At 41.7% G+C, this 16,093-nt stretch overlaps 1 protein-coding gene across 1 annotated transcript in view; it reads left to right on the top strand.

Moving 5' to 3' along the window:
* Nucleotides 1-16,093, top strand: part of LOC140493576 (circularly permutated Ras protein 1) — an 80,180-nt gene that overhangs the window by 35,451 nt on the left and 28,636 nt on the right. Inside the window, exons 7-10 of the mRNA XM_072592155.1 lie at nucleotides 448-627; nucleotides 3,275-3,325; nucleotides 13,984-14,073; nucleotides 14,750-14,901. Of these exons, the coding sequence (XP_072448256.1) occupies nucleotides 448-627; nucleotides 3,275-3,325; nucleotides 13,984-14,073; nucleotides 14,750-14,901 (473 nt within the window). The remainder of the gene's footprint in view (nucleotides 1-447; nucleotides 628-3,274; nucleotides 3,326-13,983; nucleotides 14,074-14,749; nucleotides 14,902-16,093) is intronic.

The raw sequence follows: 16,093 nt of genomic DNA, 5'->3' as shown, positions 1-16,093 counted from the left end.
CTGGCAGGATCTATGGAGAGAAATCAGAGCTAATCTTTTGGGTCTGAAACATTAACACTGTCTTCTCTCCACAGATGCTGCCAGACCAGCTGAACACTTCCAGCAATTTCTATTTCTTTTCTGATTTCCAGCCTCCACAGTTCTCCTGGCTCTTTACAAATAGTTTTGAAACAGTTATAGATTATCCATGAATTTTGAAGAAATTAAAATTTTCCCTATTTCATATTTGAAGATCATCACATATGACAAAGGGCAAAATAAAGCAAAAATGTTAAATAGTTGTGATTAAGTGGCATGCCCATTTTTAGTCTGGTAACAGGTTACACCTGTCAGTTCTACTCCAGAACTCCATACTCTAACTTGATATTATGAGTTTTCAGTAATTGTTTATTCACTTTACTTTTCCATTAAATCTCTAACTGTTGGTCTTTTCCCTTTCTTATCCAGATATGGCCTTGCGAATTCTGTAGTAAGCAGAATGTGATCACTCGATCCTTCAGTACAATACCCAACAGTCAAGATGTCATATATCTCTCAGGGTCTACCAATGAAGATTACATAAATGTGGACGACTCCTTGGTTGTTTTCTGCATTGATGTCTCTGGAAGCATGTGTGCAACCAATGAGGTAAGGAGAGCTCCTGTGGTATATCAGAGATACCCACACACAGAAAATTCATTTGACTCTTGGAAGTAACTTCAAGAGCAACATCACATTGTATGCTAATGCCTACTATCAACCAATGTCTTTAGAAAACTCTCCATCAGGGAGGACAAACTTGTTTACTTATTTACACCACTTACTACAACACTAAAAATAGTTTTACACAGATAATCATTATAGGTACAATAATAAAGCTACTCAAAATTTGGGAAAAGGCTTATTATTGTAATCCTAACCCTACAGAATATAGAATACATAATTATGACTGTCCTTAACCATATACTATTTCTCTGGTAAACTAGCATCATGTTATTTTAGGAAATCAGGGAAATTTTCTGAAAACTTAGGGACAAATATTTTAATTCTGCAAATCTGACTCCTCAGGTCAATTATATTTTCAGCTTTCCTTTGCAGTACCTTATTTTTAATGCTTTCTAACACAGATTATTTTAATGTTAAAACTAAATTTATGCTCGATCCATTTTTCATTGTAACATTATGAAAATTTTCTGCTTGGCTCTTTTTTTCTGTCTCCCATCATCCATTTTGGAGTCAAAGTGGGTTTTAAAACTGTGGATTTTTTACTGGATGCAAACTGTCTTCAAGAGCCCATCCAAAACCTTAAGTAGGAAGATTGACTTGACTGTATCTGCAACATAATGAGATTAGCTTTTGGTGTGAACCCATGTTGGTTCAGAAATGTTTTGGTTAGTGAACACAGTTATTAAGAACTATGTGCTGTGGTGCCTGAACAAATTAAATTATCCAGCACCACTCTAATCTTGACTCTGAATTAAATTATCCATGCCATTCATTAGGCTGCAGATGAACAACATAGACATCGAGCTCAGAAACAAACAAAACATATGTGACATGTACGTTTTAGATTATCTTGCACCTTTTGAAGTGAAATTAATACCAATAGGAGTAGCAGCTTGGTCCAATTGATAGTATTCTTTTTTTGAGTCAGAAAGTCATACTTTGGGCTAACAAACTATTCTGGATCAGTTTCAAAATTGCCCACTTATGTTTCAATCCTATCTGCACTGAGCACTCCTAGACGGGGGCATCCTGCAATGTTGTTGGATACAAAGGATGGGTATGGGAAGTAAGCCAGTGGGGGCAGGTATTGTCTGGCTGGCTGGAGGGGAGTGTCATCTCAGGTGGGGGATTGGTCCTATGTGTATTGGTGTGTATGTGGATGTGTTGTATTTGTGTTTGTGTGTGTGTTTGTGAGTGTGTGAGTATGTGCTTTGGTGTACATGTGTTGGGGTGTATGTCAATGTGTATGTGGTGTGTGTTAGTGTGGCTGTATGTGTGTTCACGCTTGTGCGTGTTGGTGTGTGGGGGCGTGTATGTGTTGGTGGGTGTGTTGGTGTGCATGTATGGTGGCGTCTGTGTGCATGTGCATATGTTGGGTGTGTGCTGGTGTGTGTTCGTGATGCATATCTGTGTGAGAAAATGTATTGGTGCATGTATGTATTGGTGTGTGGATGTGTGTTTGTATTGGTGTGTGTGTATTAGCGTGTTTATTAGCATGCAGTGTGTATTGGCGGGTGCTTGTGTGTACTGATGGGTGTGTGTGTATTGATGGGTGCGTATTGGTGTGTGTCTATGTATTGATACATGTGTCTGTGTCTTTGGATGTGTGTGTGTGTGTTGGTGTCTCTGCATGTGTAGGAATTCAGGGAAGGGTAGTTGGTGGTGTTAAGCAGGAGTTAGAGGTTCTGTTGCATTATTACCCAGAGGTTAGAGTTTATAATTTTCTAACTTCTCATGGGTAACTATTAAACTCAACTGAATCAGAACATTTGAATTTCCATCTTTATGGGGCATTTTTTAGAAGGTTCCACACACAGAATAATTGCCCTACCAGAAGTTTCAATTTTCTGAGCAATTCTTATCCCTGGCATGGATTCTGCTGGGTCCCATCAAAGCAGCTCCATTGTATCCATTTGAAAATCCATGCCCTTGACAAGATAATAAACTGAGGTCCAATCTGACTGCTTTACTGATTCAGTGGATGTTAGTCATCTCATGACACTTTTTAAAGGATAGCAAAGAGTTTCCTTTTATGACTGTCAAGCATTGCTCCTTGAATCAACATCAATAAAAGTAGATGAAATGGCATCTTGAAGGTGTACAGTGGTTGTTGGGTTTAGCAAAGTAACTGTCTCTACAATCCAAAGGTATTTATTGCTTGAAGAGCTTAGAGATAATTTGACAAAATTAAGTGTTAGTGAGATGCTGAACTTTACAGAGTTTGTAATATGTGAAATATTAAGAGATTTCAAAAATAGAAAACAGAGTGGGAAACATGGGCGTAGTGTAAAAAGAGCAAGAATTATGGTTTTTGTGATAGAACAGGTCCATTAAACGCATCATGATATTTATCTTTCAGATGTGTTGTTTTTAGAGGGTATATTTCATTATTTCTACATGGCTTCCTTAATAGTTTCCAATACAAAGACCCAATTTACTTCAGAGCACTGTGATACTTTTGGATGTTTGAAATACAGCATAATGGTCAACATGGGGCCATTAGAATTGTTTACACCTAATCCAGAAGCCATATCTAAAATAACTCAAGATCCTCTGTTCTGTTTTATAGATTGAAGTTTCTGATGACAGTTCCAGAACAGTTCATGTATCAAGATTGCAGGTAATTGTTTGCTTCATTGCTTCAGAGTGGGGTGTGGAGACCTGAAGGGTAATGTACTGAATGTTGAGTTGCATGGCACACTGGGTCTTCTGTAGCTCCACTGGATACCTTGCCTCAAAACCCTGGTTTGGAAATAGGCACACGAAAATCCATCTATGTGACAGAACTACAGTTTGTTACCTCATAACTTTTCACCTTTAACAGTTGTTCTCTTATTTCCAATATTGTTTGATATCAGCTTATAACTAATGGTTGCCAGTCACAGTAGCACATCACTGGACAAGCCTCCTGCTCATAAAAAGACTGATGGGCAGCACGGTGGCGCAGTGGTTAGCACTGCTGCCTCACAGCGCCAGAGACCCGTGTTCAATTCCTGCCTCAGGCAACTGACTGTGTGGAGTTTGCACATTCTCCCCGTGTCTGCATGGGTGTCTGCATGGGTTTCCTCCGGGTGCTCCGGTTTCCTTCCACAGTCCAAAACTGTGCAGGTTAGGTGAATTGGCCATGCTAAATTGCCCGTAGTGTTAGGTGAAGGGATAAACGTAGGGGAATGGGTCTGGGTGGGTTGCATCTCGGTGGGTTGGTGTGGACTTGTTGGGCCGAAGGGCCAGTTTCCACACTGTAAGTAATCTAAAAAAAACCTGAATATTCTCCTCCCTCCCCCGATCCCACTACACTCCTCATCCATTTTCTCAAGAGGAAGATGCCCGTCACAGTGACAAAGGAAAGAGACATTGAATGGAGATCTGATTAGGGAAATAAATCTGAGAAGATGCCATACTTTGCTCCTGCTTCTCTCAATTTTAGTTTTTCATGGAGCTGTAGGTTTAGAAGTGGGCCTCCAAGGAGTTTGGCAGTACCAGTTGTGGCTGGCTTGTTTGTGCAGATACACCTGTATCAGTTTAGTTGGAAATGATTCAATAGTGGAGAATAAGTAGCAAACTAAAGAAAAAGGAAACAATTTAGAAAACTAGTCACTTCTTTCATTCTAGCAAGATGTATATGTTTTAAATTTAACCCTATATGTGTAAATCTCTGAAATAGGTTATAATTATTATCAATTATTCAACAACCAGTTTGTTGCTAAGCTGATTGCTTATTTTCCATTCTTCACCTTCCTTACTTTAATTAATAAGTTCCTGAAAATGTTTATTAAGTTCTCTGTTTGATTCATCACCTTGTTTCAATATGGTCCTACTTGGAAGATCCCTTTTCTAAGAATTTCATCATCATGTTTTAAAGAATATATCGCTTTAAAGAGTAATTTTGCATAGCATCTCTTGAAAAGGCAGCATTATTATTACTAATCTTTCAAAAGTGTTTCATTAGTATCTCTCTAAAGAAGGAGCACTGCAATTAGGAACCATTTTCTACATTGAGTCCCTGAAATTCTACTGTAGTTGGTAAATCTTAACACACTTGTACAGAGTGTGGTCTCATATTTGTTGGATGCTGTGTGTTACACATCAAGTGAAATTGGATTTTGGATCCAACACCACTGAGGTTCTGCCCATCTCCTGCTGAAGTTCTAGTGGGGTCTGATGGAGCACTATGGGAAATGGCATAGCCGCTTGGTGTTAATGTTATTCTAGTTCTCTGCAGGTTCTGCAGAGGGACACAGAGGCAGAATGTGAGAATGCTCGCTAAAGCTCAAGAGCCTAAATTGTGCCACTGGGATTCTGCATTCAGAGATCCTTTTGTAACACAAAGATCCCTGTTCAAAGTTTCATAATCAGGAACATGTTTTTTTTTTAACAGAGGTGAATATCTCACCACCATAAACTCATTTAAAAACAAAAGGTTTGGACATCTGTGAATCCATAATTTTGGTGTAAATGTCAGGATGTGTCTATCTGGAACCTCCATCATTAACCTCGATAAACTTTCCTAAACCTGCCATTTCTCAGTACGTGGGCACCACTGGAACGAGGTTAGAAGACCTGCCGTAGGAAAATCACTCCAGAAAATGCTGGTGTGGACTACCCATTTTATAAACAAGATCAAAATAAGAGAGAATGTTTCTGAGAAATTGTTGAAGGGTATGCCCAAACCTATGACCTCCAGGTGAACATTCCTGCTGTCATTCAGCTGGCTGTTATGTGTCTGAGTACCTGTTAATATCAGCCTCCAGCAGATCCCAATCCCAGGGTAAGACAACTCTGGGTAGTGATTGTAACTCATAGTTCCCTGTTTGGGGCTGTTAATCTGGTCCAACCAGAGAGCCCTGGTGATGGTATACCAGCATCTATGGAGTTATTTCACTCTGGACTGTTAAAAATACCTCTGTGGTCACAGGTAAATCTTTACATGGGCAGAGTTTCCAACCCAATTTAGGGCCTCTCAGAGAGTGAACGGGAACCTTTGGACTTTATTTTATCTGGGGTCAGACCTCTTTCCTGTGCCTTTTGCTGAATCCATGGCAACATACAGCAGGGAGAAACTGAAAACAACACAGAAACTTTGAAACTGGTTTCTCACCATTAGGCACTATCTGAAAGAAATAATGCTGAAAGTGAAACATAAAGCAGGGGCTAAAAGCAAGTTTCGTTGCACAAACTGGCATATTTCAAAATAATATTGTGTTGGCTGCACAGGTACTTGAAAATTGTTTCTGATAACCACAAGTACATGAGAGTGTGTAAACGAACTATTTTTGTCATAGGAGAGCCAGGAGATCTCAGATACTTCTGAAGAACTAAACTGTCATTTCAATTACGGAAACTGAACTGGAAGTTTTCTGGGTTTTGGTTTCAATCAAAAAAGGCTTTCCCAATAGCTGTGCCAATAGGTGCACTTTGTGCTGTGATACCAAAAGCTGCTGGATTCAAGCCTGGTTCCCTACTGCATTGTCTGATGTCCATGAGTTAGCAGGGTATGAGGTGAATCAGGTAGGGCACGTGCTGGTTCTAAGTGTATGATTGGATTTTGGTTAATGATACAGTAACACAAGGAAGCTCACTAGTAATTCCTTCTATTATCAAATCCCATTGACCCTGATTTGGAGATGCCAGTTTTGGACTGGGGTGTACAAAGTTACAAATCACACATCACCAGGTTATAGTCCAACAGATTTAATTGGAAACACTGCTCTGAAAGCTAGTGCTTCCAATTAAACCTGTTGGACTATAACCCATTGACCCTGTACTCATTGTCCAAGCTTCTATGTTATAAAATTGTTGCTGACAACACTGGGCAGAATTTAATCCAGGAAATGGAGGTTTCACCTGCCAGTGGAGAATGGCAAGAGCGATATATTGTCTTCATTGGGAAACTCCTGTCTGTTTTCAGGCAGGAGATTCTGTCCACCCCAGAGAGGTCCCGGTCAATTGGAGGCAAGCAAATCTCAATTGCAGAGTGTAACCAAGATTGGAGGCAACTGCCCTACTATTGATTGGAACTTCCTTGGTGCAAATAGTTTGGATGGAGCAGATTTTATCAGGTGTCCAGGAAGGATTCCTGATTCAGTATGTAGATAGGCCAACTAGAGGGGAAGCCATATTTGATTTGGTTCTTGGCAACAAACCAAGTCAGGTGTCAGATTTCTCGGTGGGAGAGCATTTCGATGATAATGATCACAACTCCCTGACTTTCATTATAGTCATGGAGAAGGATAGGAGCAGACAGTATGGGAAAGTATTTAATTCTGGGAAGGGGAATTATAATGCTATTAGGCAAGAACTGTGGAGCATAAATTGGGAGCAGATATTCTCAGGGAAATGCACGACAGAAATGTGGAGGCTGTTTAGGGAGCACTTGCTGTGAGTGCTGGATAGGCTTGTCCCACTGAGGTAAGGAAGGGATGGTGGAAAGAAACCTTGGATGGCAAGAGATGTGGAACATCTAGTCAAGAGGAAGAAGAAAGTTTACTTAAGGTTGTGGAAGCATGGATCAGATAGGGCTCTAGAGGGTTACAAGGTAGCCAGGAAGGAACTGAAGAATGCACTTAGGAGAGCTAGAAGGGGGCATGAAAAAGCCTTGGTGGAAAGGATTAAGAAAAAACCCAAGGAATTCTACACTTATGTGAGGAACAAGAGGATGGCCAGAGTGAAGATAGGGCTGATCAGGGATAGTGAAGGGAACTTGTGCCTGGAGTCAGAGGAGTGAGGGGTGGTCCTTAATGAATACTTGCTTCAGTGAGAGAGTAGTGAGAGAGAGCTTGTCCTTCATGAAACAGGCTGATACGCTCAAACAGTTTAATGTTAACAAGGAGGATATGCCGGTAAGTTTGAAAAGCATAAGGATAGATAAATCCTCTGGGCCAGATGGGATATACCCAAAGTTACTACAGGAAACAAGGGAAGAGATTGCTGTGCCTTTGGCGATGATCTTTGCATCCTCACTATCCATTGGAGTACTATCAGATGATTGGAGGGTGGCAAATGTTATTCTCTACATTGGGAAGACAAGACGCCTACTTGCAGTACGCTTAAGAGAACATCTTTGGGACACATGCATGAAGCTACTCCAGCACCTCGTGGCCGAACACGTCAACTCCCCCTCCCATTCCACATGCAGGTGCTAGGCCTCCTCCACTGCCAAATCCTAACCACCTGACGCCTGGCGGAAGAACGCCTCATCTTCCGTCTTGGGACCCTCCAACCACACATAATTAATGTGGATTTCACCAGTTTCCTCATTTCCCCTCCCCCTAACCTTATCGCAAATCCAACCGTCTAACTCAGCACTGCCCTCTTGAACTGTCCTACCTGTCCATCTTCTTTCACCTATCTGCTCCATCCTCCTGTCTGACCTATCACCATTACCCCCACTTTCATCTACCTATTGCACTCTCAGCTACCGTCTTCCCCAGCCCCACCCCCTCTCCTATTTATCTCTCTACCCCTTTGGCTCACAAGCCTCATTCCTGATGAAGGGCTTATGGCCAAGACATCAATTTTCCTGCTCCTCGGTTGCTGCCTGATGTGCTGTGCTTTTCCAGCAACACATTCTCAACTCTGATCTCCAGCATCTGCAGTCCTCACTTTCTCCTGACAAATGTTATTCCCTTTTTCAAGAAAGGGGAGAGGGATAACTCTGAGAATTATAGACCAGTCAGTCTTATGTCGGTGGTGGACAAATTATTGGAGAGGATTCTGAGAGACAGGATTTATGATTATTTGGAAAAGGATAGCTTGTTTAGAGAGAGTCAGCATGGCTTTGTTAGAGGCCGCTCATACCTCACAAGTCTTACTGAAGTACTTGAGGATGTGACAAAACACATTGATGAAGGTAGAGCAGAGGATGTGGTGTATATGGATTTTAGCAAGGCGTTTGATAAGGTTCTTCACGGTAGGCTCATTGAGAAGGCATGGGATACAGGGAAATTTGGCTGTCTAGATTCAGAATTGATTGACCTATAGAGGACAGAAGATGTTAGTAGATGGAAAGCATTCAGCCTGGAGCTCAGTGACTAGTAGTGTTGTGCAGAAATCTGTTCTGGGACCTCTGCTCTTTGTGATTTTTACAAATGACTTGAATATGGAAATGAAAGGGTGAGTTAGTAATTTTGCCAATGACATGAAGGTTGGTAGAATTGTAGATAGTGTCAATGGCTATTGTTGGTTGGATTGACAGGATGCAGAGCTGGGCTGAGAAGTGGTAGATGGAGTTCAAACTGGAAAAGTGTGAAGTGATTTGTTTTTGGTCGAATTTGAATACAGATTACGGGGTTAAAGGCAAGATTCTTGGCAATGTGGAGGAACAGGGGAATCTTGGTGTCTACCATAGATTCCTCAAAGTTGCCACCCAAGTTGATAGGGTCGTTAAGAAAGCATATGGTGTGTTAGCAGGGAGGTCGAATTTAAGAGCCGCGAGGTTATGCTGCAGCTCTATAAAGCCTTGGTGACACCACACTTGGAATATTGTGTTCAGTTCTGATCGCCTCATTATAGGAAGGATGTGGAAGCTTTGAAGACGTTGCAGAGGAGATTTACCAGGATGCTGCGTGGACTGGAGGGCATGTCTTATGAAAAAAGGTTGAGGGAGCTAGGGCTTTTCACATTGCAGTGAAGAAGGATGAGAGGTGACTTGACAGAGATGTACTAGATGATGAGAGGCATAGATAGAATGGATAGTTAGAGACTTTTTCCCATGGCGGAAATGTCTATCACAAAGGGCATAATTTTAAGGTGATTGGAGGAAGGTTTTGGGGAGATGTCAGAGGTAAGTTCTTTACACAAAGAGTGATGGGTGCATGGAATGTACTGCCAGCAGTGGTGTTAGAGGCAGTTACATTAGGGACACTTCAGCGACTCTTGGATAAACACGTGGATGATAGTAAAATGCAGGGTAGGTTGTTTACATTAATCTTAGAATAGGATAAAGGATCGACACAACATTGAGGGCTGTCCTGTGCTATCGTATTCTATGTTCCATGTTCTATGCAGGCAATGCACTCACAAGAGACTCTGAATTGCCAAGGAACCCAACGCCAAAGTTAAAAGGGATCCAATGGATGGGAGCTGATGGGGGAGAGGGGGATTGGAGGAAAGGGTGCAGATGGTTCTCAGCACTCCACTGATGCTATTCCACAGTATAACGTGCTGGTCCCTCAATCAGGAACTCATAGAGTCATAGAGTCATAGAGATAAACAGCACGGAAACAGACGCTTTGGTCCAATTCGTCCATGTAGATATCTCAAAACAATCTAGTCCCACCTGCCATCACCCGGACCAAATCCCTCTAAACCCTTCCTATTCATATACCCATCCAAATGCTTTTTGCATGTTGCAATTGTACTCACCTCCACCACTTCCTCTGGCAGCCAATTCCACACATGCACCACCCTCTATGTGAAAAAGTTGGCCCTTAGGTCTCTTTTATATCTCTCCCCTCTCACCCTAAACCTCTACCCTCTAGTTCTGGACTCCCCCAACCCAGGGAAAAGACATTGTCTATTTACCCTATCCATGTCCCTCATGATTTTATAAACCTCTATAAGGTCACCCCTCAACGTCCGACGCTCCAGGGAAATAGCCTATTCAAACTCCCCTATAGCTCAAATCCTCCAACCCTAGGAAGAAGAGCAGAATTGCACACAATACTCCAAAAGTCGTCTAACCAATGTCCTGTACAGCTGCAACATGACCTCCCAACTCCTGTACTCAATACTCTGACCAATAAAGGAAAGCATACCAAACGCCTTCTTCACTATCTTATCTACCTGCTAATCTACTTTCAAGGCACTATGAACCTGCACTCCAAGATCTCTTTGTTCAGCAACACTCCCTAGGACCTTACCATGCTAATATTTGTTTTCCCAAAATGCAGCACCTCACATTTATCCGAATTAAACTCCATTTGTCACTTCTCAGCCCATTGGCCCATCTGGTCAAGATCCTGTTGTAATCTGAGGTAACCCTCTTCACTACACCTCCAATTTTGGTGTCATCTGCAAACTTACTAGCTATACCTCTTAAGCTCACATCCAAATCATTTATATAAATGATGAAAAGTAGTGGACCCAGCACCAATCTATGAGTGATTAGATTAGATTCCCTACAGTGTGGAAACAGGCCCTTCAGCCCAACAAGTCCACACTGACCCTCCGAAAAGCAACCCACCCAGACCCATTCCCCTAACACTACTGGTAATTTAGCATGGCCAATTCACCTGACTTGCATATCTTGGGACTGTGCGAGGAAACGGGAACACCTGGAGGAAACCCACGCAGACACGGGGAGAATGTGCAAACTCCACATAGAAGGTTGCCCGAGGCAGGAATTGAACCCAGGTCCCTGCCACTGTGAGGCAGCAGTGCTGACCACTGAGCCACCATACCACCCATCCACTGTGCCTTTGAAAGAGTAGACCCTCTCAAAAAGCTCGCAACCAAACCCAACAGCAATTTGTTTTTCAAAATGCCCTTGAAGAGTTTTCCCCACCTGCTGCTGTCTGAATTCACATGGTAACAGAAGCTTAATTGGCTGGAGTTGGTAACGATCTTCATATGCTACCCTCCCAGTTAAAAGCCACCTTCACCCTCAAACCCACATCAGGAAGGTGCTAAATTCATTATAATTAAATTGTTCCCAACAGTAAAGTTTTCAGAAGAATTGGAGAAACAATTAAAAAACAAAGTGGAACAGTCTTTAGAACGTGTTTATGCTCAATTCTCTCATTGACATCCTTTATATATATTTTACAAACTGTTTAGTGATCCATGTGTGTCTAATCAGAGACAGTTCCTTTACACAATCAAAACAAAGTAATGGCAACGACAAGATTCACCATCAGGACTCTCCACAGCCAAGTCCAGACTCCAGTTGGGTCTTTATATAAAAGTCAGGTCGGGGAGGACGTAAAGCAATGGGAGAGCTAAGCATCTTCTTTCTTACAATCCACATGAAAATAATTATAAAAAAACAAATTTGACCACCTACTTTCTTGTTTGTGGCAGGTTTTAGTTCTCTATACAAGCAGTGTTTCCATGTGAGCCCCAACAAGTCAATGAGGTTCATGTTACTTTTGCATATTGCTATATAACAGATAAGATTGCTGCTGCTGTTGCTGTATCTTGGGGGTGGAGTCTCCAAATGCCGTGTGTGCACACAGACACAGACACACACTCACACACACAACTTTTTGCTGCAACATTTTGACAGGTTTCACCTTTGCTCTATACAGGAGATTGTTGGAGAGATTATCTGGGGAAGGAGGGCTTAGGGTACCCACCTGTGTAAAACTCCAGGGAAAGTGTGTGGGGAGAGAGAGAGTACAGGAGGTCAGTCACCTGGTCAGGTCCACACCCCCCTACGACCCACCCTCCCATTCTGGCACTTTCCCCTGCCACCGCAGGAACTGTAAAACCTGTGCCCACACCTCCTCCCTCACCTCTATCCAAGGCCCTAAAGGAGCTTTCCACATCCATCAAAGTTTCACCTGCACATCCACCAATATCATTTATTGTATCCGTTGCTCCCGATGTGGTCTCCTCTACATTGGGGAGACTGGGCGCCTCCTAGCAGAGCGCTTTAGGGAACATCTCCGAGACACCCGCACCAATCAACCAAACCGCCCCGTGGCCCAACATTTCAACTCCCCCTCCCACTCTGCCGAGGACATGGAGGTCCTGGGCCTCCTTCACCGCCGCTCCCTCACCACCCGATGCCTGGAGGAAGAACGCCTCATCTTCCGCCTCGGAACACTTCAACCCCAGGGCATCAATGTGGACTTCAACAGCTTCCTCATTTCCCCTTACCCCACCTCATCCTAGTTTCAAACTTGCAGCTCAGTTACTGTCTCCTTGACTTGTCCGACCTGCCTATCTTCTTTTCCACCTATTCACTCCACCCTCTCCTCCTTGACCTATCACCTTCATCTCCTCCCCCACTCACCCATTGTACTCTATGCTACTCTCTCCCCACCCCCACCCTCCTCTAGCTTATCTCTCCATGCTTCAGGCTCACTGCCTTTATTCCTGATGAAGGGCTTTTGCCCGGAACGTTGATTTCGCTGCTCGTTGGATGCTGCCTGAACTGCTGTGCTCTTCCAGCACCACTAATCCAGTATTTGGAGATAGTGCCTGGGCTCCCATCATTCCAGGACTGTCCTTGGCAGCATTTCAGTAAGCTGAGTTCACTTTTATTCACTGTAAACAAATGGCGCGATCGGTGTTGGAAACACATCTTTGATGTAATGTTTCTATCGGGACCTCGAGATCTCCTTCAGATAATCTGATATTCAGATAATCGAGGTTCCTCTGTACTGTGCAGGAAATGTGTTTGCAAATCTCAAGCCAGACTTTAGAATAAAACACAGGTGACCAAAAGACAATTCAGCACCACAACACTGGCAGCAATCAAAGTGTTAAGAAGGTGCAAAAAACACTAACACATCAAAGGTCAGAGTTAACCAAGTGTGAATCAAATTGATTGATTAGCTTGGCCATTGAAAGGTGACCTCAGTATATCATGACGTGCCATCTTGAAAATAAAACAAGTTCTAATGCTGAAAGCCTCCTGCCAACATACCATATCTATGTCACATTTGGAATACATGAGTATTGAATAAATAAGACACCTAGCATTCTATATCGGCCAGGGATAAATCAGGATACCTAATGATTTATGAATGCATGTGAGGTATGGTCATTGTATTAATCCCAGTAGCACAGGGGGCTTCGACATCCTTACAATGTTCTATTCACTCCTTGGAAGAAAGCAGCAACAGATCTTTTCAAAATGCACAGGTAGGATTACACTCCTATGATGGGTTAGTTTGCTAAATTTACATGATTGTTTAACCATGTAAAATGTTCAGTTGAAGGCAAAATCATGTCAGGAGCATTATATACTTTGAACTAGTCATTCAGCTCAGTACTTATTTGTCTTATTTATGTTTGTGTTTTATGGTGATAAGTGATGTTTAGAAATACAGTGATGTCATCATGCCGTGATGTCATCAATTTTGAAATGATGCCTTTCATCAGTGTAGAAATGGTGAGTGCTTCATTATAATAAAGAGAATTTGGGGTATAATTCATCCCGAAATAAACCTAATGGAGAACTCTCTCTGGGACACTTGATATACGTTGTGATCGTCATGAATTCTCATTGTGGCTTCATTTTGATAGTTGAGAATGTATAATTGGACATGGTCTAATGTAGAGCATGTCATACTTGATCAATTAAACTAACTGCAATTGTCTTTGTTACAGAGTGTTCAAGAAGCCATCTTGAGATCTTTGAGTCTCATGACTCAGACCTGCCCTCAAAAGCGAGTTGCCTTGGTTACGTTTAATGATGAGGTACAATGCTATTTAGAAAATACTGTAGATGGTACAATGGGTGGATAAACTGATATGTGGGAATGTTAGATTGATGGCTGGCATACTTGGTAGTCTATCGTTTGGCTGAGGGGGTATACCAGAACACCTCTCCATAACAGTTTGAAAATCTATCTCCTTCCTCCATCTTCAACAATTATTAGTCTTATTAACAGTTCTTCCTAGAGATCAAAGTACAATTAAAGGTTGTGCCATGACATGGAAAAGATATCAGGTCAGATCTACTTTTCAAGTACTTTAAAAAAAGAGATTTGCAATGCATTGAAAGTCGAGGCTGCAATTTGAATAAAGAATTGTCAACTTTATGCCTATCTTTTGGCCTGCGCAATGTCTATAATTTCAATCTAATAGTCTAATATTAACAGGGTGACAAGAAATACTGCAATTGAGGCAGTTGTCATACATCCCAAGCTGGTTGTTGCTGGGATGCCCTTTAATGTTCTGGTTGATCTCCATGCACCCAATGATCCTGCTTAATTGTTAAACCTTCCTCAAAAGTCTATGTTAAGAGGTCAATTGTCAGAAACCCCCAGTGACGATTAATTCATTCTGGGTGCATGAACAGTTTTCAGTTGGGTTCAAAAAATTCAGCAAAAACCTTGTTTCTTACTGGGACTTTCTCCCTTCCTCTCTGCAGGTAACAGTCTATGGAGATGGTCTGGGTGAGCCTATAAGACTGAGTGATTATCAGCTATTGGATTCTGACTATCTGAAGGAAAGAGGGAGAGAGTTTCCTGCCCCACGATGCATTGCAGAAAGTCTACAGGCACTAAATTATAGGGTCCATGAGTAAGTAATGAATGTTAAACCATTGTTCCATGGACATAAAACATATTGCTGTTTTATTAGAGTTAGGTTAGGCAATATAAACTGCACACAACATCCTGCTAGACATGGCTACACTGAGATATTTCCCTTTAATCAGAACTGAATATGAAGTCCAGGTTTCACCACTCACATTCTCAGGAAGCATATTACCTAATTCATTTTCAAGAAAATTCAAACAAGGAAAGAATATGCAAAATGCTTTATCACTCACCTTTACTCAGGACTCAGTCTCAAGCCACTTTATTCCTTTCCTTGCTCTCTGTTTCAAAATTAGGCATACCGGCAGCACTGGAGCTCATTCGTTACTAAGAAGTAGAAAAAGTGCAAAAAGATCATATTCATACAAAGGCATATCAGTATCTGGAATAATTTATCAGACTGACTTGTACAGGTGCAAATGTTAAGAACACTCATTTACAGCTGGGTACTAGTCTAAGTGTTTAAATACCAGAGCTGGAACTTTGATGAGCTAAACAGACAGTTCTTGCTCCTATGCCCTCACTAATCTTATCCCTTTCACATTGCTTTGTTTTGTTTGATCTCAATCAATTGCTCTCCTTTGCTCAAGTGACTGATCCTCCTGGGATCCAGCTCCATGAACAGGCCAGTTGATGAACTGAGAATGCCCGTACAACACTTCTCTTTTCTTATCCCCAAGATTAGACAGTTACACTGACTCCTTTTTAGTCCCAGTCCCTCAGTGTTCACAACAAATTTCAAATTTAACCAAGATACTTAAATGGCTATTTACATAAGTTTTACATTGTATCTGGCTTAGTACTAAAATCAAATCAGCCAAGTTTCTTCTGTCAATAAAGAAGCGTTTAGTACAAATAAAACTTGCTTAAAGAAACATACTAATATTATTGACAAAGAATGGTTTAGACTGTACAAAGATAGATATGACTTATATTCTAACATTCAATCTTAACGTGAGGTAAAAATGGTTAACATATGGTTGAACACCCCATAGAATACATCAAATCACACATTAAGACAAATCCGACTGATTCCTCAGCATTTATCTGCAGACATTAGTGAAATGTGGGTTACTATATCTGGTTTAAAAGTCACAAGACATTACAATGTTTCACTTCCCTCGATTCTTGAAAACTGGACTTCAGTACTTATTCCCAGACACAACTCCACTTCT

This window comes from Chiloscyllium punctatum, chromosome 22 (assembly GCF_047496795.1).
Source record: "Chiloscyllium punctatum isolate Juve2018m chromosome 22, sChiPun1.3, whole genome shotgun sequence".
NCBI lineage: Eukaryota > Metazoa > Chordata > Chondrichthyes > Orectolobiformes > Hemiscylliidae > Chiloscyllium > Chiloscyllium punctatum.
This window is presented reverse-complemented; position numbering and strand designations above follow the sequence as displayed.